At 40.7% G+C, this 25,098-nt stretch overlaps 1 protein-coding gene across 2 annotated transcripts in view; it reads right to left on the bottom strand.

The window, feature by feature from the left end:
• The window catches only part of ANO4 (anoctamin 4), a 398,033-nt gene that overhangs the window by 350,833 nt on the left and 22,102 nt on the right, over positions 1–25,098 (bottom strand). For both annotated transcript variants that reach the window (XM_032298965.1, XM_032298973.1), the window contains exon 3: positions 24,310–24,561. In XM_032298965.1, the coding sequence (XP_032154856.1) occupies positions 24,310–24,561 (252 nt within the window). The remainder of the gene's footprint in view (positions 1–24,309; positions 24,562–25,098) is intronic.

Genomic DNA, 25,098 nt, shown 5'->3' with positions numbered 1-25,098 from the left:
GATAAAGAAGGACTGATGGATGAATGGAAGAAATGCAGTTATAAGTGGTGGCGAAATTCAAGGCCAATTCATGAAAGCCCCCATGACCTGAAATAAAACACCCAAGCCTACGTGAACTGAAAAGAGGGTAGTACACCAGGCACAAGCAGCTCCTGCAGCAGGACTGGGGAAGATAAGGGGATGCCAGCAAGAGCTGCCCCTTTGAAAGTCAGGAATTTGAAAACAGGTGACTGTGGATGGAGAAGGGGATAATGCGTAAGGAGCTGGAGAACAGGGCTAGCATGGCAAGGATGCTTACCTGAGTATCATATACCCCCTGGAGCACTTAATCCTTCGTGTGAATTAGTTGTATCCATTTAACCTTTTTTCTTGGTGGAAATAGGCCTACCTTGTTTCTGTTACAGCTCAACTGCTTCAAAATAAGAAAAAAAATATCCCTTAAATCTGTTGCAGGAGTAGTACCCACTGGTTCCTGGGGTGATAGTGCTGCCAGGCCTGTGGGTTTCTGGTTGGTGGGTACAGACCCTTGTGGCCATATGGAATCCAGAGAAACTGGGCTCCAATGCTGACACTGAGCAAAAGTTACAGAAAACAAACTCCCTGCCAGTATAGTATGCCATATCCAGAATTCTAAAGGCAAGCCAAGCAGGCATGGTGATCGAAGAACCCTATGACTATAACCAGACAATGCTGGTTCAAATCCCTGCTCACCTACATACTAGGTTCCACATCTTGGGCAAATTATTTAATCTCTCTGACTTAGATTTCTCATCTGTAAAATGAAACCAATATCTCATCTAGTACTTCAAAAGCTGTTCTGAAGACTCAATGGAATAACTGATTCATTCAACAAATATCTACTAAGTGCCTACTATGTTCTGAGCACTGTTTAAGTGCTGAGGACTCAGCAGTGAACAAAACAGGAAGAACTCCCTGCCCACATGGAATCTGCATTCTAGTGGATTAATATATGTCCACAGATGAGGCTTGGCCCAGAGTATGTGTCAGGACATGTCAATATTAGAACTTCTCCTTGTTTTTTTAGGGCCTGACCCAGAGAGAAATTGAGCAGGTTCTGGAAGGGCCCGAGACCTCCGCCAGCAGAGCAGAGACCCTACCTGCACTTTCCTTTGACTACAGTATCATTTAGTGTTGAAGATGAGCACTTGTCCCCGGGGAAGGGAGCACCTGCCTTCATGTCTAAGATTTCATGTGGAGGACTTTCTAGAAAAACTGATCCTTCTGGTCTCCTGCCCTTGCCAGAGGAGGCTTGCTTTTCAATTGTGAAAGTTAATCTAGTTGAAAGTCAAAAGCACTAAAACATTAAAACCCACCCTTTACAAAAAAAAAAAAAAAAAAAAAGCACTAGAGATTCTTGTCTCCTTTCTTCCCTCTCCACCTGACCAGCACGTATCAGTGGCTGCAGTATTGGCCCAAATTGTGCCTGAGGTGGGTAGACCCAGGGCCTGTATGGAAAGTGCAGAAGGAAGCATTATCCAACTTGGGCCCCATTCCCCCAACAGCTCTATCAGGGAAAAGGTGATATTTTCATCTCCATATGCTGAGCATCTGCACCTGCCTCTCAACTAGTTTTAAACTTTGGTGAGTTAGTTATTGGGTCCTGAAATCCCAGCATCTAGAATCATCTGGAAAGCCTCCAGTACCTTATAAAAATGACTTTTGAGTAGTAAGAAATGGAAGCAGGATATGCTCACAATTATGGGAACTTTGTAACTACTTTTGTTACCGCCCCTTTCCTTCTAGTTATTAGTAATAAAGCCTCTGTGTGTTCAGGGAAGAAGCAGCAAGTACATTGGAGGGCAGGAGAGGTATGAGCTCTGGAAACGAAGCCCAGAAGCAGAGAAAGTAGGGCAGCTTTGGAGCAGGGTGTAGGGGTGGGTGGGGAGAGATTCAGAGAACAGCTAAGAAACTAGGACCTAGGTAGGGAAAGACGACTAGGATTGTGCAGAAAAGTCAATATAACAGGCCTGAGACTGCTTTCCTTAGAAAGGATTGCTTGCAGGGTTGGCACATGACTGGCATCTAAGAGCTTAGATTTCAGGAGGGTTTTCTCAAATCTCTAACTGATAAGAATGGCTCACCATGCCTAAACAGTTTGTGCAAGCAATGTGGTTTATGCTGAACATCTGATTTCCTGGGATTTTAGGACATGCTAAGCAGAGGTGACTACATGGCCAATAAAATCCCTGGGTGCTAAGTCTCTAAGGAGCTTCACCAAAAGACACTTCACACATGTTGTCACAATTTGATACTCGAGGAATTAAGCTCATCCTGTGTGATTCCACTCTGAGAAAACTTTCAAAAGCTTGTGCCTGGTTTTCTTCAGACTTTGTCCCATCCACCTTTCCTGGAAACTTGGCTGATTTAGCTTTGTGTTCTTTTCTTATAATAAATCTTAGCTGTGTAGAACACCACTAAATAGGACTATGTGCTGAGCCTTGCGAGTCTTCCTAGCAAATCACCAAACCTGGAAGTGGTCTTGGGGACCCCTAATGCTAAGGACCCACTGGATATCAGCCCAAGAGATGAGACATGGGCTGGGGCTTAAGCAGCCAAAATTTGTTCATGCCTTCTAGACAGATGCCTTCCTTCCTCCACCCTTGAGGATCTAGGGAGGATTGAGTTTTGCTTGGAGTGGGGGAAGAATACAGTTAGGAGTTGGAAAAAAAAAAAAAAAAAGAAAAGGAAGGATGGAGCAAAGGGCACCATAAAGATAGGCTTGGCCAGCCAGCCGCAGTGGCTCACGCCTGTAATCCCAGCACTTTGGGAGGCCCAGGCCAGTGGATCACCTGAGGTCAGGAGTACAAGACCAGCCTGGCCAACATGGCAAAACCTCATCTCTACTAAAAATACAGAAATTAGCCAGGCATGGTGGTGCATGCCTGTAATCCCAGCTATTAGCGGGGCTGAGGCAGGAGGATCGCTTGAACTTGGGAGGCAGAGGTTACAGTGAGCCGAGATCGTGCCACTGTACTCCAGCTTGGGCAACAGAGTGAAACTCCATCTCAAAAAAAACAAAAAAACATAGGCTTGACCGTTAGTGGCCAGAGGCATTAAGGAAGTCCCTAGTAACCAGACGGGCAAGAGAAAGAGTTCTTTTGGAGAAAGAGGAAAGGAGAAAGTTAAATACGTAGGATGAAAAGCAGGAGAGTGCCTACTTCAAACTTATCCTGAGTCTCTCTTTACCTAGAAAGGACCATGTTCCACCTTGATGAGTTTTCCACCTTGGCTTCACTTTCCAAACAAGCCCAGAAGGTACAGATGGAAAGGGGAAGATGGCCAAGCCAGCTTGAGTATTTGGCTTTTCTCACCTCTTTGGCTGGCCCATGATGATGTATAGAAATCCTCCTCCATGCGTGCAGAACAGAAGAGGACCTGCAAACTGACATGGATGTAACCAAAAGGAATTTCTGAGTGATAAAGTGATATCTACCCGAACATCTTACAAGACTGGAGGGGAAGGTCCTGAAATAAGACTCCACAGCACAAAGCATTTATATCTACATATCTGTAAGAGATGTGTAGAATTGTGTGTGTGTGTGTGTGTGTGTGTGTGTGTGTGTGTGTGTGAGAGAGAGAGAGAGAGAGAGAGTGTGAGTGTGTGTGTCTCGCTGTCACCTGGGCTGGTGTGCAGTGGCACAATCTCGGCTCACTGCAACTTCCGCCTTCCAGGTTCAAGGGATTCTCCTGCCTCAGCCTCCCAAGTAGCTGAGACTACAGGCACCTGCCACCATGCCTGGCTAATTTTTGTATTTTTAGTAGAGACAGGGTTTTACCATGTTAGCCAGGATGATCTTGATCTCCTGACCTCGTGATCCACCCGCCTCAGCCTCCCAAAGTGCTGGGATTACAGGAGTTAGCCACCACACCCTGCCAGAATTTTAAAACAGGAAAAGCCCTAGGGATTGACTCAATACTCATTTTGGAGAAGAGGGAAGATCAGAGAGGTTGGGCCCTCAGTGTAAGTCACATAGCCAGCACTCCTGACCAGCGTCTTCTTCACCTCTCTCATTGAGAGAGAAAGGAGCTTCAATTTGAGGAGAAAAACACACAGTGGAGTCAAATAGGTATCAGCTGTTAGGCTTTGGGGAGATTAGTCACCATCTCTGCTTTCTATTTTCTTGGCTATCAAACAAGGATAATGACTCCAAACAGAAGGCTGCTGTCAGTGAAAGCTCATGGAAAACAAGGCAATACATAGTAGATATTCAATGAACACTAGCCCCATATCACTCTCCTAAACATCACTCCAAATGACCTTCTTCAAAGCCTGCTGAAGTCCAGTGTTCCTCTGGGATCAAGATGGTGTCACACAAGAAGAAAGGCAGTGATGTAAGAGTGTAAAGAAATGCATGGGAATGGCAAACTCCAAAGTCAGACCAGCAGTTACCTCAGAGGGGGAGGAAAGGGGTACATGGGGGCTTCAAATCTATCAGTCATGTCTGATGTCTGTAGGTGAGTGCTGGGTATGTGTGTTTTCGTCATATTGTTTTTATGCCTTTTCACATGACTGAAATATTTCACAATAAAATGTTTACATAAATAAAAAGAAACAAATCTTTGAGAAAGTAGCACATGAGGCTATAAAGTCTTTATATAGGGGCAAAAAAGAAAGGAAAACCTTGGGAGCATGGGAAACTACCCCAGCAAGGCAGGCCGAGGGAAGGGGTCAGCAATAGGACACAGGGTGTTCCATGGGGAAACAGGCTTAAAAGGGTACATCACCACCTTGACCTCTAGCACAGTTTCACCTGGCCCTCTAAGAAATGCGCCAAGAAACTGAAAAAGTTGTTCATATTTACACTTGCTTTCAAGCTTTAGGCTTGGTATGGTGCCTTCTGTCCAAGGAATGAGGGAAGCCACATAGCTACCATTTAGCAGGCCTGAGGGAGGGGTCTCAGGTCTTATCAAGTCAGCTCAGTCACACTGACCACATAACCTGAGATGCTAAGCTTTGTTTAGTCTCTCTTGATATCCCTGAAGATCTGGGAAAGAGAAGAACAAGAAAAAGAAATTACTGAGCCAAAATAAGAATTCATTATTGACTTGCTTTCCCCTGATTCTAGTCTCAGCCATGAAGATTAAAATGTTCCAATTTTTCAGTCTGTTCTTAGTAGAACAAAAATATATAAATTTCATAAGGCACATAGTAGGTGCTAAATAAATACATGAAAGGAAAGCAACATTCTTACCACACAAAAACACCTGCATGTTGAGAGACTGGGGGCTAGTATGGTGCGATGGAAAGCATGTAAGATTTGGTGTCCAAAAACTTGAGTTACAGTCCATGGTCCAATATGTCTCCATGCAAAACATCTACCTTCTCTAGGTTTTCATATTCTCAAATGAGGATACATCCCAAAATATATGCCCATCTGAACCCTCAGAAAGTGACTTCATTTGGAACAAGGGTCTTTGCACATATAGTTAAGATTAAGGATCTCGATCATTCTGAATTAGGATGGATCCTAAATCCAATGACAGGTGTTTGTATAAGAGACAGAAAAAGGAAAGACAGACGCAAAGAGAAGGCGTAGACAGAGGTAGAAAATGGAGTAATGTTGTCACGAACCAAAGAATTCCAGGAGTCAACAGAAGTTGGAAAAGGAAAGAAAGGATTCTCCCTCAGAATCTTCAGAGAGAGGAGAGCCTGTTGCCATTTCTATTTCAAACTTCTGGCCTCCAGAATTGTGAAGGATAGATTTCTGTTGTTTTAGGCCATCCAGTTTATGATCATCTGTTGTGGCAGTCCTAAGAAACTAGTACACCTCCTTTACAGGGTGAACATGAACATCAAATAGGATCATGTGTATAAAGCACACTGTCAACTATTTAGAGTGATATAAATGGCACCTGTCAATATGGGATCACAACATTTAAGGGAATAACAAATCCTCTCAGGAACCAAATCCCAGACTTTCACCTAAGGATACATCCCCAGCAGTTCTTTCCAGAGAGGACAGAATGCTGGTGACCGTCTCTAAGGTTCTGCCTATTCTTGCCTTGCTGGCTCCCCAGACTGCCTCACTCCACTTGCACTTGTGCCTTTGAGGAAGATTTGAGTGTCATCTGGTGCAGAAAGAAGGTGCCCATCTGCTGCCAGGCACCAGTCACATAGCAAGCATTACACACCAAGGCCACCATCTGCACTAACAACTCACATCCAAGTACAGTTCAATGTCAGCCTTACTCTAATTCTGAATGAGCCAAGACCACAGGCAGCTGACTCTGGGGCCAGAATCTTTCCATGAACACTGCAATTCTGGATCAGAGCATTGCAGGCAGACAAGCTGGAGGCAAAAAAAGCCCTCAACTGCCAATCTCTGATCCAAAGATCCAGTTTAGGACATTTCTGGGTATGATGCGATCCTCAGGATCTTTTCTAGCCTTTCCTTTTTAAAGGAAGTTTTGAGTGTTGAATTTTATTTCTTTATATGAAAATCCACAGTCCTTGAAGGAGTGAAGAATAGATACAAATTGATCATAGCAGATGGGCAAAAAGAGTAAAACAGACATAGATGGATGAAGACCCACAGGGAAGGAAAAACTCCCACAGAAACCATAAAAGCAAAGGAATCCAAGAGAAAGGTGGGACAATCTCCCTTGATGAATTTAACGGCACTTTAGATTTTACAATATGCTTGTGTGAAATTTGCTACTGTTGCCATTTTATAAAGCAGAACAAAACAGCGGGCAGGTTGGCAGTCTGTGTTCAGAGAGCAGACATCTACTTATCAGGAATTAATGGAGCAAGTGGACCAGTGGCCTTCAAAGGTCTTCTCCAATTTTGAAATTCACTTTCCTTGAATGCAAAGTCGGCAGTGGCTCCACCCTCCATAAAGTCAAGATTCATGGCATACAGCATCCAAAAGGCCTTCACAAAGGTAATATTGAAAACAGGTGGGCAGAGGCCCAATCATGAGGCACTACAGAGAATAAGCTTTGTTCTCTAGACAACACAATTGGGAACCCCTAAAAAGTTTTACAAAAGGAAGTGACATACAGATTTGTGATTTAAAGAGATTAAGCTGACAGCCATATGGAAAATGGGAGGGACTCAAAGGAAGACAAGTGACAAAGTAATGGTCCAGTCAAAGGTGACGAGGCTTTGAACCAAGGTAAGGAGACTGGGGATGGAAGGAGACAGACTTGACAGGCTTGCCCCCTGGATGTGAGAAGCAAAGCAGAGGACAGCCTATGAGTCTTCTAGATTCTGGCATGGACAACTGGGTACATTCACCAATTTTTATCTGTCTATTCTGGAAAATAAAGAAGAGAAGATGTTACAAACTGTGAGATTAATAGTTCTGCATTTTCCAGAAGGGACAGATAAAAAAACTGAGGCAAAAGGATGGTTTTTGGCTAATCTGAGTCAGAGTCCCTGCAGGACATCCAGAAATGTGTAAAAAGAAGTCAGAGAAGCTCAGGTGGCAAGTCTGAGACAAAAATACAAAATACAGATTGCATGTGAAATACGGGTAGTGGACAAGACCAGGACAAGCAGACAGAGCAAGAGAGGAGAGTCAAGGACAAGCATTTGAGACACAGTGACATTTAAGTGACTTGAAGAAGGATTAGGGAAGGAAGAGAAAAAGTAGAACAGAGAAGTGGGACAGAACCCATGTCTAAAGAGCTTCAAGGAGGAGATCTCCCACTAGATGAAATACCCACCAACGAGTCAACAAAAATAAGTGAAAAAACCAAGCTGAAAACTCAGATTTTTCTAGCTTACTATTCTGAATTTTAGCCAAAGGATAAAAGTGTTTCTCACTAAATAGTACAATTGAACTTATGCAGCAATTTGTCTCTCAAGGTGTGAAGAAGATTTAGAAAGCAAAAAAAAAAAAAAAATGCTCAAATGTTGGGTGGGTAGAAAGAGAAGAGGTATTAATTTCTTGTCTTCCTGCTCCTTGTTATGTTAAGCCTCTGACTTTCTGGTCAATGCTTGTTCCATCATTCAATTGCATTTTAAAATAATGTTCTAGGCAAGGTGCAGTGGCTCACACCTGCAATCCCAGCACTTTGGGAGGCCGAAGTAGGCAGATCACAAAGTCGGGAGTTTGAAGTCTGCCTGGCCAACATGGTGAAATGCCATCTCTACTAAAAATACAAAAAGTAGCCAGACATCATGGTAGGCGCCTGTAGTCCCAGCTACTCAGGAGGCTGAGGCAGAAGTATTGCTTGAACCCGGGAGGCAGAGGTTACAGTGAGCTGAGATCGCACCGCTGCACTCCAGCCTGGGCGACAGAGCGAGACTCCATCTCAAAAATAATAATAAAAATAAAATAAATAATGTTCTATGCATAAATTTAAAATAGTACCTTCAATTTCTTCCTAAATCTTAACTAATCTGTTTTTTATGTAGGAAGGCTCTAAAGTAAAGTGGAATTTCAGGACACACACTATTTAAATATTGGCCCTTTTAAAATTAATTGAGGAAAAACATTCAAAAACATTTTAACAGCTCTTACTATGTTGAAATTCACGAGTAGTATTGATGGTTAATATAAAACATTTAAAAGCATTTCAATATAACCTTTAAAATTTTGTAATTGCATTTTAATTAATAAGAAAAATATATCTGACACTTGAAAAAATAATAAAGGTAATAAAAATAATAATGACACATGAAGACAGCCTGACTTGAGATTAAATAAGGAAAACTATTTTTCCTAGTGAATAACTACTCAGAATCTCTTTGCAAACTATGTCATCCTAAGGCACAAAGGTCCTCTAAGAAAACAGTAAAAGATTCATCCTCTGTCACACTCACCCTAGCACAGGGAAAGTGGTTAAATGTTGAGGTTTCAAGGGACTTTGCATAGGAAAGGGAGAGAAGAGAACATTAGCTGCACTGTCAGCAAACTTGAGAACAGGTGAAAGTAAAGTGAGTGCTCCAACTGCCAGAAAAACAAATATTTGGGTTAAGCAGGTGCAAGCAAACTAGGAAGAAATTTGTTATTAGCTAAGACAATTAATGGTAATTAGATAATCAAAAATGATTGTAATCATTACAGAGTTCTAAATTATGGATTATGGATACAGCATTAGCTTCAGGATAGAACCTAGACTTAAGTAATCAAGTCATTAATTCAATTAATATTGATCAACTATTATGCAACACACACAAGGCTATAGGGATCCAAATTCAAATCAGACATTTTCCCTGCAAGGTGCTCACCATCTGGCAAGGTAGAGATACACACTCAACTATGATTTATGGTGGCTAATCATCTGAATAAGGTGCTATGGGATCACAGAGGAAGAAGCACTGGGTATGGGGAAGTCCTTGAGGAGGAACTGGCATCTGAACCAGACTGGATTTCACCAAGCAAGTGAGAAGGCGAACAGGACACTCCAGGTGAGGGATCAGCATAAGCAAAAATGTTAACAGTTCACCAGGAAGAGCTGGAATGCAGGACGCTTGGGAGCAACAATGCTAAAACGATAGGCCGGGCCAGACCATGAGGGTCATGAACCCCACTCTATGAAATCTGGACTCAAACTATAGGTTGTCAGGGATCACTAATGGGTTTTCTGGGCGTAGAGGGATGTACGTTTATTTTATTGTGATAAAATTCACATAACTTCAAATTCATCATTAGTGACATTCAGTACATTCATAATGTGCAACCATCACTATCCAGTTGAAAACATTTTCATCATGCCAAAAGGAAACCCAGTACACATTAAGCAGTCATTCCTCATTCTCCCCTCCCCTGGCAACCACTAATCCGCTTTCTGTCTCTATGGATTTGACTACTCTTGAGTATTTCATATAAACGGAATCATACAAGATGTGGTCTTTTGTGCCTGGCTTATTTCACTTAGCACAATCTTTTCAAGGTTCCTCCATGTTGTAGCATGTATCAGTATTTAATTCCTTTTATGACTGAATCATAGTCCATTGTATGAATATATTATACCACATTTTATTTATCTATTCATCCGGTGATGGACATTTGGGCTGTTTTTACCCTTTGGCTATCGTGACTAGTGTTCCTTTGAACATCTGTTACAAATTCTTGTTTGAATACTTGTTTTCAATTCTATTGGATACATACCTATGAGTGGAATAGCTGGGTTATACGGTAATTCTGTGTTTAACTTACTGAGGACCACCAAGTCCATGATGGTTTAAAAGCCAAAGAATCACAGATTCAGATCAGCATTTTAGGCAATGACAACACGTGACAGGGGTGGGGGTTGGAAAAGAGAAAAGAGTAAAGAGAGGAAGGACAGCCAGGAAACTACTGCCCCTGCCCAGGCAAGACATAGAAAAGACTTGATCCATGGCAATGACCACAGGACTAATGAAAGGAGCATAAACTTGAGGGACATTTGTGAGGCAGAATGAGCAAGAATTGATGAGCAATTAGATGTGGGAAGGGTGGAAGAGAACACTGTGTTCATAGCTGCACATTATATTGTGAGTTATGGGTACACAGTTCACCTCCTTTGCTAGATACTGAGCTTCTAAAAGAGAGAGTCATGTCTTAGTCACCCTCACATCCCCAGTTCTTAGCATAGAACCTGGCCCAGTATATTAATAAAGAACAATTCCAGTGTCTGGTTGAATGAGGGTGCTAGCCATTATTCACAAGAGAAAAAGAACTGAGGGATCATGATGGTGAATGAGTGGTTAAAGATGACTCTTTGCTCTGTGTTTCAGAAGCAGGAAGGATGATGTGCAGCTTGTTGAAACAGGGAACACAGAAGTGGTTTGGATAGGTGCTTGTGGGAACATGTGGGTTGGACTGTCTAATAGGTAACCAGAAATTCAGAGCTAAGTATTAGGGGAAAGGTTGAACAAAAGGCCATTTTTGACATATACTGTACTACTGATAGCTTTACTCATTAAAATCTCTCATTTAGATATCTAATTTCATAGCAACTAAAAATACTACAATACAATGCTATAAATCTATTCATCTGAAGAACTGAAAAATGGAAATAAAAAATAGTGTGGGTTATGGCTTAATATAAATGTTGCCTGTAGCTAGGGTGCAGGAAGGCCCAGGCACGTTTCAGATGTTGGCAGAGCAGGCTGCCTACAAGTGTCTACTTTCCTAAAGTGATGTACACCGGGGAAGAGAAGGCCTTTAAAGGCAGCTTCAGATAGGAATAGGTAAAAGGAGGACAATCTACCCAGGGTATGAGGAGGACAACATGATGTCTCTTTCAGATAAATATTCCTGGCCCAGCCCAAAGGACTCAGATCTGAGATCCACTTGAGAAAATGACCCCTTTGGAGTCAAAGAGATCATGTATGTGAGATAGAGAGGCTGTGATAGATTGTGTCCTTGGCCCCAATTATTCACAGTTTCCTAATTCCACATCCTTTTGCCCTGTAGCTTTGCAGTATCACTCCACTGAGAACAAGACATCTGCCCCATCTTTAATTCTGGGTTCAACCATGTGACATGGCTTTGGCTAATGGACTATTAGCAAATATGTTGCCAGCAAAAGCTTGGGGTGCTTGCATAATTGGGCTGGCCCCTTCTCTTGCACCTCCACCACTGTCATGAGAATGTGCCAGGAAGTATATTCCTGGGCCTACTGGAAGAGGAGAGAGCTGGGTCATCCCAGTTGCTCCTACTGAGGACAACCTAGATCAGCCAAGAGCCAGGTAACTTCAAGATACTGAGTGAGGCTAGCCAAGATAGCAGAGCTCTGGCCAACCCCAGCTGATTCTAGATAAATGAGTAAATGCTTAATCCTGTATGCCACTGAGGTTTGGGGGTTATTTGATATGCAGTATTATCATGGTAATGGTTAATGGATTTGCCACAGTTCTTTGCTGACTCAGAGATGTGAGAACTGCAGGGAATACAGAGCCCTTTTGAGGGATCACATGTTTACCAACTCTGGGAGACAGTCTCATTGCCATAGACATCACAGATTTTTTTAATGAACATTAATAATCAGTCCTCAAAGAGAAATTATTTCCTTGTACAACAGGCCTCACACACACACACACACACACACACACACACACGCGCGCGCGCGCGTGCGCACGCACTAAAAAAAAAAAAAATACCTGGCCCCTATAAGGTTTCCAAAGGATTTCAGGTATTTTATTATCTAAATCAATGTTGTTCAAATTATGAGTGCAATTCATTAGTATGCAGTGACATCAGTTTAATGGATCTTGACTAGTACTTTTTGGTGAACAGAATAAAATAGAATAAAAAATATCAGAGTATGTAACAAATAATACAAATTATTTCCTAAAATATTTTTTCAGGTATGTGTGTGTAAGAGGGAAAGGGAGGAAGGAAGGAAAAGAGAAGTCGTAGTAGCAGTAGGTCACAATATGTAAATATTTCTTACTTCAGGTATTGTTCAAAAACGTTGAAAGCCACAGGCTAAAAGAATGTAACTACATAGCATTTTACTACTAACTAAACCTCAGCATCCAAGCCCAGCTCAGGAAATATGAGGAGGAGACAGGTAAGAGAAGGGAGAAAAGGAATCCATGGGCTAGAATAATTTTTTTTTAAAGTGGCTTTCACTAGCATTTTAGGATTTGGAAAACACTTTTGCCTGTTTTATGTCATTTGAGTCTTATAATTGTGCCATTTTACAGATGAAAAAATTGAGGCTCAAAGAGGTTAAGTCTTTAGTGTGAAGGTAACATGATAAGTCACAGAGCTGGGTAGACAAGCCAGGTCTTTGTCTCCTATTCCATGTTCTCACTATATCTTCACCAGCTCCAACATATCCTTGAGATCTCTCTCAAATTACTACGACACCTTCAGTCTTTCTCCATCTTCAAAATCCAAATTAAATACCCTCTTTATACACCCCCTACTAGTGTCCTCTGCCTTCACTGAGCTAAGGAAATGTCCTTATTTGGGTGATTATTTCATCTCTCTCTCCTCTACTAGCCTATCCCACTGTCATTCCATAAGAAAGGAGCCTTGGCTGCTTGGGTCATTCCAGTACACCCAGCATCTAATGTAGTACGGGGCACAAAGTAGGCACTCAATACAGATGCTGAATAAACGATTATGAGTTACATGACCCGAGACAAGGAAAGTGAGCCAACTCCCATTCTCCAATTATAACCACGAATCAGTTATATCCTCATTCGCCTGAAAAAGACAAAAACTGCAGTTTCCAAAACATATACCCACATAACTAGAAGGAATAGTGACCAGAGGGTGTTTCCCAATTGGTTAGGTGCTTCTTTGCTGGAGAGAACTACAAACTGAACCAGAATCCAGGTGCTCAGCAGTTCCCAGGGGTTGGAAAACCTGCTCAGATTCTGGACCTTTTTCTCTATGGACCTCAGAGCCCTGATCTGCTACTTGGCCTTGGCTTGCAGAATGATCTACAAGTCAGCTGGTGTCTACAAAGCTACTAGATGAACTCTGATGATCCAGCACTCCAAAACCCTGGCCTACTTCATCTCAGCACCTTGACAACATATAAGTTGCCAGTCATCTCCCTGTCTCAGCAAAGGTCGGTGGCGATTTTCCATGCTTGTGAACGAATTGAGAATTCCACCATCCTCTCCAACTTGTTTTCCCATGGAGATCTTCCTAATCACTTCACTTCCATCAGCTGATGTCATGGATGCTGTGGGTCCCATGGTACATCCGCAGCTGCTGATGGCTCTCAGCTGAATCTTTCTTGGGAAACTGCCCACAAAGAGAACTCCCCAGGGTCACTTCATTCCTCATGGTAGCTTGCACCCAGGCAATGGTGGCAGGGTACAATAGCTTTGTTGTGGGACAATGTTGAAAGACTGTCCCAGCTCCAGGTATCCCTGTGTGAGGGTTGAGGCCTTGTTTGTGCATCATCACAGCTCATATCTTCCAACTCCCTGGTTATGCTTCCTTCCCTCCACCTACCACACACACACCATACCATACACACTGATCCCAACGGCTCTCCCCAGGAAACTTCTCGCATGCACATCTCTGGCTTAGAATCTATTTCCCAGGGAACCAGAACTAAGAGGGCTAAGCTCCCTCTTGAGTCAGTACCATGGTTGTTAAGATTTTCATTTAGTTTTTAATGTCAAAACAATGTCTATGGAAATGTTAGGACACTTATATATCACAGACAAATAATATTCCTATAACAGGGCATAAGCAGACTTTCCACTTACAACTGGTGGTAAAGCAGATGTTCTCTATGAAGTTTTGGAAAATCGGAGGCATGTTTTGATAAAAACAGTATTGCCAAGGATCTATAAGAAGATGATTATTCGTATCCTTCAAAACACCTGCCTGTTAGTGACAATAAATTATTTGGCATAACAATTTTTGTTATCTGTGTCTTGTACTAAATTCCAAGCTCCATGACTGGCAGCATGGGCATCACTTGGAAGCTTGTTAGAAACGCAGAATCTAGGCCAGGTATGGTGGCTTACGCCTGTAATCCCAGCATTTTGGGAGGCTGAGGCTGGCAGATAACTTGAGGTCAGGTGTTTGAGACCAGCCTGGCCAACATGGTGAAACTCCATCTCTACTAAAAATACAAAAATATTAGCTGTGTGTGGTGGTGCATGCCTGTAATCCCAGCTACTTGGGAGGCTGAGGGATGACAAGTGCTTGAATCCAGGAGGCAGAAGTGGCATTGAGCCAAGATTATGCTGCTGCACTACAGCCTGGGTGATGGAGTGAGACTGTCTCAAAAAAGAAGAAATGCAGAATCTCACCAACCCTTGCCCAGACCTACTAGATGAGGAACTGTAGTTTAACAAGATACTCAGCAGATTTATATTCACATTAAAGTTTGAGAATCACTGTCCTAAACTATTAAGCTTCAGCATCATATTTTAACCTTACTGAAACTATATAGTATATCCACTCAGTGATATACAGAATCCCATTAATTACAAAGTGCTATTGAAGCTATCTCTAAAATGCCCCTTGCATCATCCCTTTTGGATGATATTGCTAAATCCGAACTCAGGCTCTCTTAGCCCTTGTGGACCACACTTTGAGTAGTGAGGGTTTAGATGACTGAATGAATGGATGACTTTACTGGAGCATCTTAAAGCCATCTGATTTTAAAATATATGATTATTTGCAAATCAGATTCAAAGCAGCTTTAATTCAACTTCTTCAGTTTTTTATATCCCCAAATAACTTCATAGCTATATCATTTGACTGTCTTCATCATTTCTTTGTCACCAATCATACCCTGATTCATTGATGTTTCCAATCTTCTAAACCTAAATAACCACCACACATGGAGAAAGAATTAACAGGACTGTGCTAGAATCAGTAATTAACAGGAAACAGTCTTGAATTCTGAAAGAACAATATAGGCAAGATTAGGAAAACAGGAAATCTGAAGAAAGCTCAGCAACTTATTTCTCTTAGCCAATGCTCTTGTCAAAATGAACGTTTCTAATGATCCTCTTAGTTCTAAAGTAGAGGCGGTTCCCACCTTAGTTTTTCGTGGAGAAGTATACATGGAGGTTAGGATTCTGGGCTTGCTCACAAATGTCCATTAACCCATGGAATGTACCATGGGAGACCAGAGTAACAGCCCCAGAGAATCCAACTGCCCTGTGCAGCAATACCTCTGTTGATAACACATTCAGCACTCAACTTTAAATGTGAAGGAGATGTTTACCCACAGCTCCTCTGGAACCAGCCTTTGTACACTTTCCTGCTTCTCAGAATGCTGGTCCCTCACCTGAATACCCTCAACTCAAATTTGCCTTCCCTTCCACTGTGACATCTTCTACTCAGCCAGCATGTTAGGAAACCACAAGTCATCTTACAAAAAGCATAAAAATGCCCTACTTATTACAATACCCTAACTTAAGTAAGTTAACTCCCATACTCACATCCCATATAAACCAAACCAGGAAATTTATTCCGTAACATTTGATTAAAATCTAAATACCCTTTCAGGGCTACTTTGACAAAAGGGAAATTTTTAAAGGCGGAGAGAGAAGTAGGAAGATGCCATTCTTTTTTAAAAAATCATATACAATGCCTAATTAAAATCAGAAAAGGCAAGAGAAAAAGTAGGAAAAAAAAAGAAACGGTGAACAAATGCAATAATAGAAAATGGTTACAAACACGACAGATACTAATCCAACTATGTCAATCATCACTTTACTTGTGAATGGTCTAACTACATCAATTAAAAGAAACTGTCAGAATGGATAAAAACGCTAGACCCAATTCTATGTTCTCTAGAAAAAACCCACTTTAAATATAATGGTTTAGAGACTTTCTAACTTATATTGCCCTGTTTTTTGTAGAGGGTAGCTGGTCTTCCATTACTCTGTGTCATGGATTTAGCTGAACTAACACTCTAGCAGAAAGGCTCAGGGTGGCTGGGCACATGGTGTGTAAGCAGGGGCGGGTCAAGGATTATAGAGAAGGTCTCTGGACTTCTCTATAAGGGAGCAAACGAGTCTCCTGGTGAGGTCCAATTACTCTGCATCTCGTGGTCACATCAGTAGCTCAGGTTGCAGGGTCACTGCAGCACTCTATCTCTGAAATCAAAAACCCTCTGTTTCATTTGGCATCAGTTCTGAAAGTATCTGGTCACAATTTGTTGAAAGACATTGAATTCATGCTATTAAATGGCCACCTCTTCTAGGGTACTCTGTACCCCAGGCAAATTCATAGCAACATAACATTGGGCACCTAAGTTTTCAAAGCTTGCATATTTGGAGTACCAGTAAGCTCAGTAAGGTCACCAGGAAAGGTGAGTGAACATCTTCCCCCCTCAAGACAAGACACAATGTTCTGCTCAGACTTTAGGTGCACAGGCAAAAGCTAGACTCTTGGGAAGTAATCTGGAACAGAAGATAGTCATTTCTCAACTCTTTCCTTTTCACAAATGAGGGACATACTTGTAAAGTCCTTAGGGAATGTTTGGAATTCATTAATTTTTTTTAAAAACCCAATCCCACCAAAATACCACTAAAGGGAAGATGGTGAGGCTGTGGAAGGAGGACAAAAGGCAAAGGGAAGAGTTCTCAAGGATTCCTGCATATAGAAATGCAGGGAGATTACCAATGGTCTTGAACACATACAGAAGTTTTTATTTACGACATAATTTCACAGAAAGGTGAGGTATAAAGAAGTAGGCAGGGAAAGTGTCAAAGGTGTTACCTGTAGTCTCAAGGGGAAAAAAATCTTCCCCTTTGGAAAAAAAATATTCCCTCCATGTTTTTGATTAGGGTATGGTTTGCAAAAGGCCCTTGCTAAAGTAGAGTAAAAGGTATTAAAACCCATGAACCCATTATCAATCATTAGACTACCAGACTACTGCCACTAAGCAGAGCTTCAGAGAACAGGATCAGACTTTGGCGTAAGTCAGTGGTTCTCCACTGGGGATGATTTCACCTGTAATCGTACGTTTGGCAATGTCTGAAAACTTTTTTCAGCTGTCCCAACTGACTTCTACTGGGTGCAGGCCAGGGATGCTGCTAAACATCCTACAATGCACATGACAACCCTGACAGCTAAGAGTTATTCAGTATTAGTAAAAAAGAAAAGCTTAGGTGCAGCATGAGATATAATTTAGGGAGAGCTAAAGAACACAGAAACCTGAGAAAGGGGAGCTCAAAGGTGCCGATCATACTTCACCAAGGACAGCCCCAGGACAGAAACAAGAGCCCTGGGAATGCCCTAAAGGAGGCGACCCATTGCAAGGGCAAGGTACAACACACAGGACAAGAAACTCCCAGGGAGGAAGGAGAATTAAGAATTAACAATGAACATGGGACAAGGAGTTAGGGACCACATCTTGTGCACGTAGGATGTTTAGCAGTATTCCTGGTGTCTACCTACTGGATGCCTGTGATACCTCTTGCCCAGCTGTCAACCAAAAGTATCTGCAGACATTCCCAAGTATCCCTTGTGAAACAAAATCATCTCTGGTTTAAAAATCATTCTTCTAGAGGGATCTTTCAAATTTTTATATATTTTTTTTCTTATTATTTCATTGTTTCCTCTATATTCAAGATTCTTTTTTTTTTTAATCTCACCCTGGAGTGCAGTGGCACCATCTCAGCTCACTGCAGCCTCTGCCTCCTAGGTTCAAGTGATTCTCAACCTCCCAAAGAGCTGAGATTACAGGTGCATGCCACCACGCCCAGCTAATTTTTGTATTTTGGTAGAGATGTGGTTTCACCACATTGGCCAGGCTGGTCTTGAACTCCTGACCTCAGGTGATCTGCCTGCCTCAGCCTCCCAAAATGCTGGGATTGCAGGTGTGAGCCACCGCGCCAGGCCCAAGATTCTTCTTTTCTAAATAGGTTTGTTAAGTCATTCTTTCAGGAGGCATGCATAGAATACATTTTCCCAGTCTTTTTCCAAAAATGTTCTTATGCTGACCTCCCTCTCCAGTGATCACTTAGCTGCATCTGGAATTCTGAATTGACTTTCATTTCCTTCAGTACCTTGAAGATATTAATCTGCTGTTTTCTAGCCTCTATCATTACTACTTGAAAGTCTGTCCTCAATTTGCTTCTCACTTGCAGGTAATCTGTCTTTTCTCTCAGGTCATTTCTAAGATTTTCTGATTTTTGCTGACTCTTCATATATTTACATATAGATATAGTTATTTTTATTTATCCTTCTTGGCATTCATCATGTTTCTTACATCAAAGACTTTTTGTCTCCTCATCAATTCTGGGAAACTTCCAGCCATTGTCTTTTTAAATATTCCTCACACATATATATATATACATTCTATTCTCTTAATGCAGAGTAGAATTTCTATTAAATGATGTTGAGCTTTTTCATTCTGCTTTCTACATTTCAACCTCCTCCTCCTTGTTTTTGTGTCTCATATATCTCTGTACTGATAATGGGGTAATTTCTTCAGATCCATCTTCCAGGCCTAAGCCTCTTCAACTGTGTCTAATATACAGTTTCAATGGTCATAGAAAACATACTTCCTACATGTGAAGCTCTGCAATGAGCAAACAAGTACATGATCAAAACGTTAATTACTAACTCAAGAACTTTATTTGCATCTATTGTGGTAGCCATCTTTAAAATTATATTGGAGCACAATAACAGCAAAATTCAATATGTGCATAATAATTACCAATGGAAACAGAAAGAATAACAAAATACGCTAAGGCAAAAATGGAAATAATTCACAGAGGAAACTCTTAGATGAACTGGGAAAGCTAAGCTATAGTCATGGAAGAATTAAGATCTAGGAGACTCGTAACAAGATTGCTAGCAGCACTAGTCTATGCAGAGATGGTGAGAGCTTGAGCTGAAATAATGACAGTAGGGACAGAGAGGAAACTTTGAAGTAGCAATATTTCTAAAGTAGACATAACTAATATGTTAGCCAGTTGGCTGTGGAGGCTGATAGCCAGCAGAAGGTTAAGCATGGTGTCCTCACGGCCATCAGCATCCGCAGTTTACTGCATCATCCACAGTCCCAATCCAGTTTTTCAGGAGGTATGCATAGAATACATTTTCTCAGTCTTTTTCCAAAGTGATCACTTAGCCACATCTGAAACTCTGAATTGACCTTCATTTCCTTCATCACTTTGAAGATATCAATCTGCTGTTTTCCAGCCTCTATCACTGTGTGTATCTCCAAAATTCATACTTTGGAATTAGGATTCCAACATATGAATAGGTGGTATTTGGAGATAGGGACCTTGGGAGGTGATTAGGTTATAAGGGTGGAACCCTCATGAATGGGATTAGTGCCCTTATAATAAGAAACCAGAGGGCCCGCTCGCTCTGTCCTGTGAGGGTAGAGTGAGAAGACCAGCCATCTAGAAACCAGGAAGAGAGCCCTCACCAGATGCCAAATATGTCATAAATAAATGTTTGTTGTTTAAGCCACTCAGTTGTATATTTGCTATAGCAGCCCAAACTAAGACAAAGAGACTATGCCAGCATTAAACAGAATGAGAAATTCAACTTTGAGAGCTACCAGAAGGAAGTTCCATTCAGAGTATATGAGTTTTGATGTTTGGGATATATTCAGGTTGAAAGTTCCAGTAAGCAGCTATAAATATACATGTAAAACTTGTCAGAGAAATCAGGCATGAAAATATGGCTTTGGGGCCATGAGTATGCAGCTGGGAATTGGATAGAAAGGAAGGGAGTGATTGGGGATTAGCTGGGGATTCAGGAATGACTAGAAAGAGAAGTTGTGAGTAGAGGTGGTGGTGGTGATGGAAGTTACAAATCTTGGTCATCAAAAATTGTGTGTTAACACGGACACTCAGAAGGGAACAACAGACACTGAGCCCTACTTGAGAATGGAGGCTGGGAGGAGGGTGAGGATTGAAAAACTACTATGAGGTACTATAATCACTACCTGGGTGATGAAATAATTTGTATAACAAACCCCAGCAAAATACAATTTGGCCAGGTAGCAAACATGTACATGCACTCCCAAACCTAAAATAAAAATTGGAAGGATATAAAAACTGAATATTCAGTTTTACTCTTTTTCTGTGACACTTACCAAGCAGGAAGGAGTCATTTCCATTTCAATTTTTAAAATATCTTTCATGCCTTATTTTTGTCCTCAAAATATTTCTTGATTTAACTAGAATTCTTAAAGTATATCCCAAAGTCCAGCATCTAGTAGCAACTTTTTGAAGTGTAAAGCTTCTAATTATTTTTCTCTTAAACCAAAGCCTATAAATTATTTGTAATGAATTTAATATCAATTAAATACTCTCATCATTTACTTTTTACAAAATTGTATATCACACCTACAAAAAGTATCTGATATGAAGATCGTTTCCAAGCTTTCTTCCTATGGTTCTCTCAAATTTATCTTCTTGTAATTGAAGAAATAATTTAACAATATATTTTGCATTTTTACTATTTTAGTTATATATTTTAAAATAATATATTTTAATACTATTAACATTTTAATAGCATATTGAACAATTTAAAACAAAAACATGCGTGTATGATCACTTCATGTGAAATCGTCTATCTTAACACCATGCTGAATTAGAATGCTTGTCTGCCTCCTCTACTGCACTCTGAGTGCCTGAGATAGGGGTGATGCCTTACTTAATTTTTTCTCCCAAGGACTTACCGCAATACATAACACGGAATGGTAACTTAGTGCATATGGATGGATGGATGGATGGATGGGGCAAGCTGGACACTGGAGACAGTTTTTCTGTTATAAGGAAGAACTACATTCAGGGTGACTATGCAGTTTCACAAGTTGTTCACTGCGCAATGTGACAAGCAGTGTTAAGTAAAGTCTAATACAAGAGAATCTACTGTAGAAGTTAGTCACACAATGAAGGGAGAGGATGATGGAATGGGATGGTGACAATAGTTAACACAGCTAAATAAAATGAGAGCTCAAGAAGCTCTCATCATTTAGTTAGCGTCCTGTTACAATTCCTTCTAGAATTGCAGAATGATGGGATTTGTAAAATGGGAAAACAATCTTTAAATGTGTTTGGTAAATTCTTAAACATAAGAAAATTCTCACAATTTATAAATAATTGTACAGTTATATTCTGTCTAAAACATGTCAGCTCCTCTATATCAGTCTCAAAGTTTATGGAGAAGAAAAATAGCTTAGAATTGTGAAGGGATGTCCAGCAAAGTCTGGAATTTATAGGGTACCCTAGTATAGTTGAACTGACTTATCTCACCTAGAGTTTTCTTCTAACCAGGAACAGAAGCAAAAAATTAAGTATAAATGAGTAATAAAATTAACTGTATTTTAAAAACAAAATAAAGTTAACTTCATTCTTTAAAACACAAATAAAAGCAAAGGAAACCAGAAGCTTTCACACAAAAACATATATTAAAATCAACAAATTGTTGTCAGAAATCAAATAAATGTAATAATTGGTCTTCACATACTCATAATTTAAGACTTACAGAAGCCATACCAGCATCTATAACTGTCTATGATATAGTGATTATCACATGCTTATGTAGTATATATTTGGATGTCCAGGCTTACTTTGTTAGGATAGAAACAGTAAGAATAATAATAATCAGTTTCTTGGGGAAAAAAATCGATATTTTATTGCTAATGGAAAGTTCCCAGGAATGAAGAGAATTATAAGCTTTTATTTTGTTTGTGAAAACCTACAAGTTAAACATAGAAACCTCCCAAAATCAGATTGACTCTAAGTATAGTGCTGGATGGAAGAGAAAAAAAGTCAACGAAGGGAACCATGATAAAATGTTAATCTGGCAGCTGCCATTTCACACCCCTTTTTGCCAAAAAAAAAAAAAAAAACCGCCATAACCTTTCAGCTACTCTAGCCAAAGAAGATACTTTATATATTAACTTCTGATCTTATTAAACTAAAGCAAGCAGAATCAGCTTTCCTTCACAATAAAAACAAAACCCAGAAAATTTCAAACTTACTATACAGAAATATTTTCAAGCCCCAAATAGTGATTTTTTTCCGCTGTCAAATTGACCTTCAACAAGGACAGTCAGAAAGATGGTTACTTTTGCCATGTGCAGAGCTGATGGTATGCAAATGTTCCTCGTGCTCTTCAATACCAATCCCTGCTATTTCAATTCAGCCATTTGGCTAAAGAGCCTTTGGAGGTGGTCCCCAAGGTATGCATGGGAACCCCAGGAATCAAAATCCCAGGAAGGAAAAGCCTGCCAAATGCAGATTGCTGAAGCTCATTTTGTGCCATGAACACAGCCTCCCCTGGGGTAAGACCCAAGAATCTTCATTTTTAACAAGTATAATGCTGATTCTTAACATTTAATGAAGTCTGCAATCTACTGCTTTAAAGATTAGTTTTGATAATCTGGAACTTCTGCAACCTCAGCATCTCACCTCTAGGTGGCAGCATCTATGAATTGTTGAGTGTCCTAGTATTCAGATTTATTTCCAGAACCAGAATTACACATTGGATTTGGGTGACTAAACAATTATCTCTAAGTGCTGTATCTATAGAGAGAAAACATGGCGGGATAGATTTTGCATAATTTAAACCTCCAACTCAGATTTGAGAAATAAAAACAATTAACTGGCCATCCTAGCATGGCCATTTCTGCACTATTTTGAGTGTGATGTAAGTGATAAATTTTAAGGCAAGATGCTGTAAGCATTCTTCTTGCCCTGATTATTTAACTCATGACTTCCAAGGATCACACAGATCAGCAGTCAGCAAACATTTTCTGTAAAGGGCCAGATAATAAATATTTCAGGGTTTGCGAGACGTACAGTCTCTGTCACAATGACTCAACTCTGCCACTGTCATACGAAAACAGCCATAGACAATACAGAAATGAATCAATGTGGCTGTGTCCCAGGAAAGCCTTACAAATACTAAACTGTGAATTTTATATAACTTTCATGTGTATCAAAATATTATTTAAAAGTTTTTTCCAACCATTTAAAAATGTAAAAACTATTCTTAGTTCCTGGGCTGTACAAAAACAGGTAGCCAGCCAGATTTAGCAGTAGTTTGCAGACCCCTGACATAGATCAATTTGATGGAAGAACATGAATTGGTATTAATTATGGTATTCAAAGATGACTTTTAAATGACGTTTTTTGAATACACGACTTTAGTCCAAGATAGATACCTTGTCACTAAATAGAGCATTAAATAAATTAAAGCCATATGACACATATTGGAATTTTGATTCAGAGTTGATTTCTAGATAACATTTTACTAAACAGAGCTAGCACTTAAGCACTTAGGTCAAATATTTTTTTCTCTCTCTCCTTTTTTTTTTTTTCTTTTTTGAGACAGAGTCTCGCTCTATTCCCCAGGCTGGAGTGCAGTGGCACAATCTCAGCTCACTGCAACCTCCACCTCCCAGGTTCAAGCAATTTTCCTGCCTCAGCCTCCCAAGTAGCTGGGACTACAGGCACCCGCCACCAAGCCCAACTAACTTTTTTGTATTTTTAGTAGAGACGGAGTTCCACCAATCGGTCAGGCTGGTCTCAAACTCCTGACCTCAGGTGATCTGCCTGCCTCAGCCTCCCAAAGTGCTGGAATTACAGGCATGAACCACGGCACCCAACCCAAATATTTCTATACACATTCAACCTTCCTCTGGTATAGAAAAGCTATTAAATGCCAGTGAAAGCTGGGCATGGTGGTATGCTGTAATCCCAGCTACTCAGGAGGCTGAATTGGTAGAGATTGCTTGAGGCAATCAAGACCAGCCTGGACAACACAGTGAGACCCCCATATCATTAAAAAGAAAAACCGGTATGAACACAGAGGTATTGTTGGGGTCCTTCACATCACAAAGCAGAAATACAGATGCAATTTATTCAGCAGGCAAATGCGTGAATCTTATACACACCCAGTCCTGAATCTCCAACAGGAAACCATCACTTACCTGTCGTGTCTTGACTCAGGGTTTCCTGGCTGCTACTGCTGTAAGAAGGCACTGGAGTGATAGACAGTGAGGCTGGACAGGACAAAGGCGTGGCCTGGTCAGTCTTGCGGGTGAAGGATCGGTGGTATACAGGGATGCCTGCATCTTTGGAGACGAAGAGAGGCAGATCTGATGGGAGGGTGGGTCTGCCTTGTACATAGGGATTTTTCCAGTGGGTGAGCCCAATTGCAACAGGCCCAGCAACATCATAACCTGGTGAGATAAACACACTAGGTAAGTGGCAGCAACCAAAGCCTTATAATGTGCTTATTTTTAAATTTCCCCAGAATCTTAGCTGTTAGGCAAACCAAATGCCACTTGAGATAAGAATGCATGTTCATAATAAACAGGCAGGCATCATCCCTCTCGATGGCTCTTGTTCACTTAATCAGCTTATGTTTATTAAGCACATGCTAAGTGCCCACTCTGCCTTCAAGGAGCTTAGAGTCCAATAAAGGAGATAAGACCTGTGTTCATAATAAAAAAATTATTAAAGGCCTACTATAAGCCAGAAACTTTGCGTAACTGATCTTGAATCCTCACAGCAATGGTACAAGGGGACTATTACAATTTCAGTTTTACAGATGAGAAAACTGGATCTCAACCTGCCCTACATTGAGTTCCAGATGCAGAACATAAACACAGATTTGACTCCAAAATCTATGTTCTTTCCCACAAACTACAACTAACCACAGTACAAGCAAGATGAAAGAAATAATTTTAAAGTAAATCAGAAAGTGCTCTTCAGGA

Source organism: Sapajus apella, unplaced genomic scaffold, assembly GCF_009761245.1.
Source record: "Sapajus apella isolate SASKATOON/1434 unplaced genomic scaffold, GSC_monkey_1.0 scaffold2, whole genome shotgun sequence".
NCBI lineage: Eukaryota > Metazoa > Chordata > Mammalia > Primates > Cebidae > Sapajus > Sapajus apella.
The sequence above is the reverse complement of the archived record's forward strand: the minus strand, read 5'-3'. Positions and strand labels throughout refer to the sequence as shown.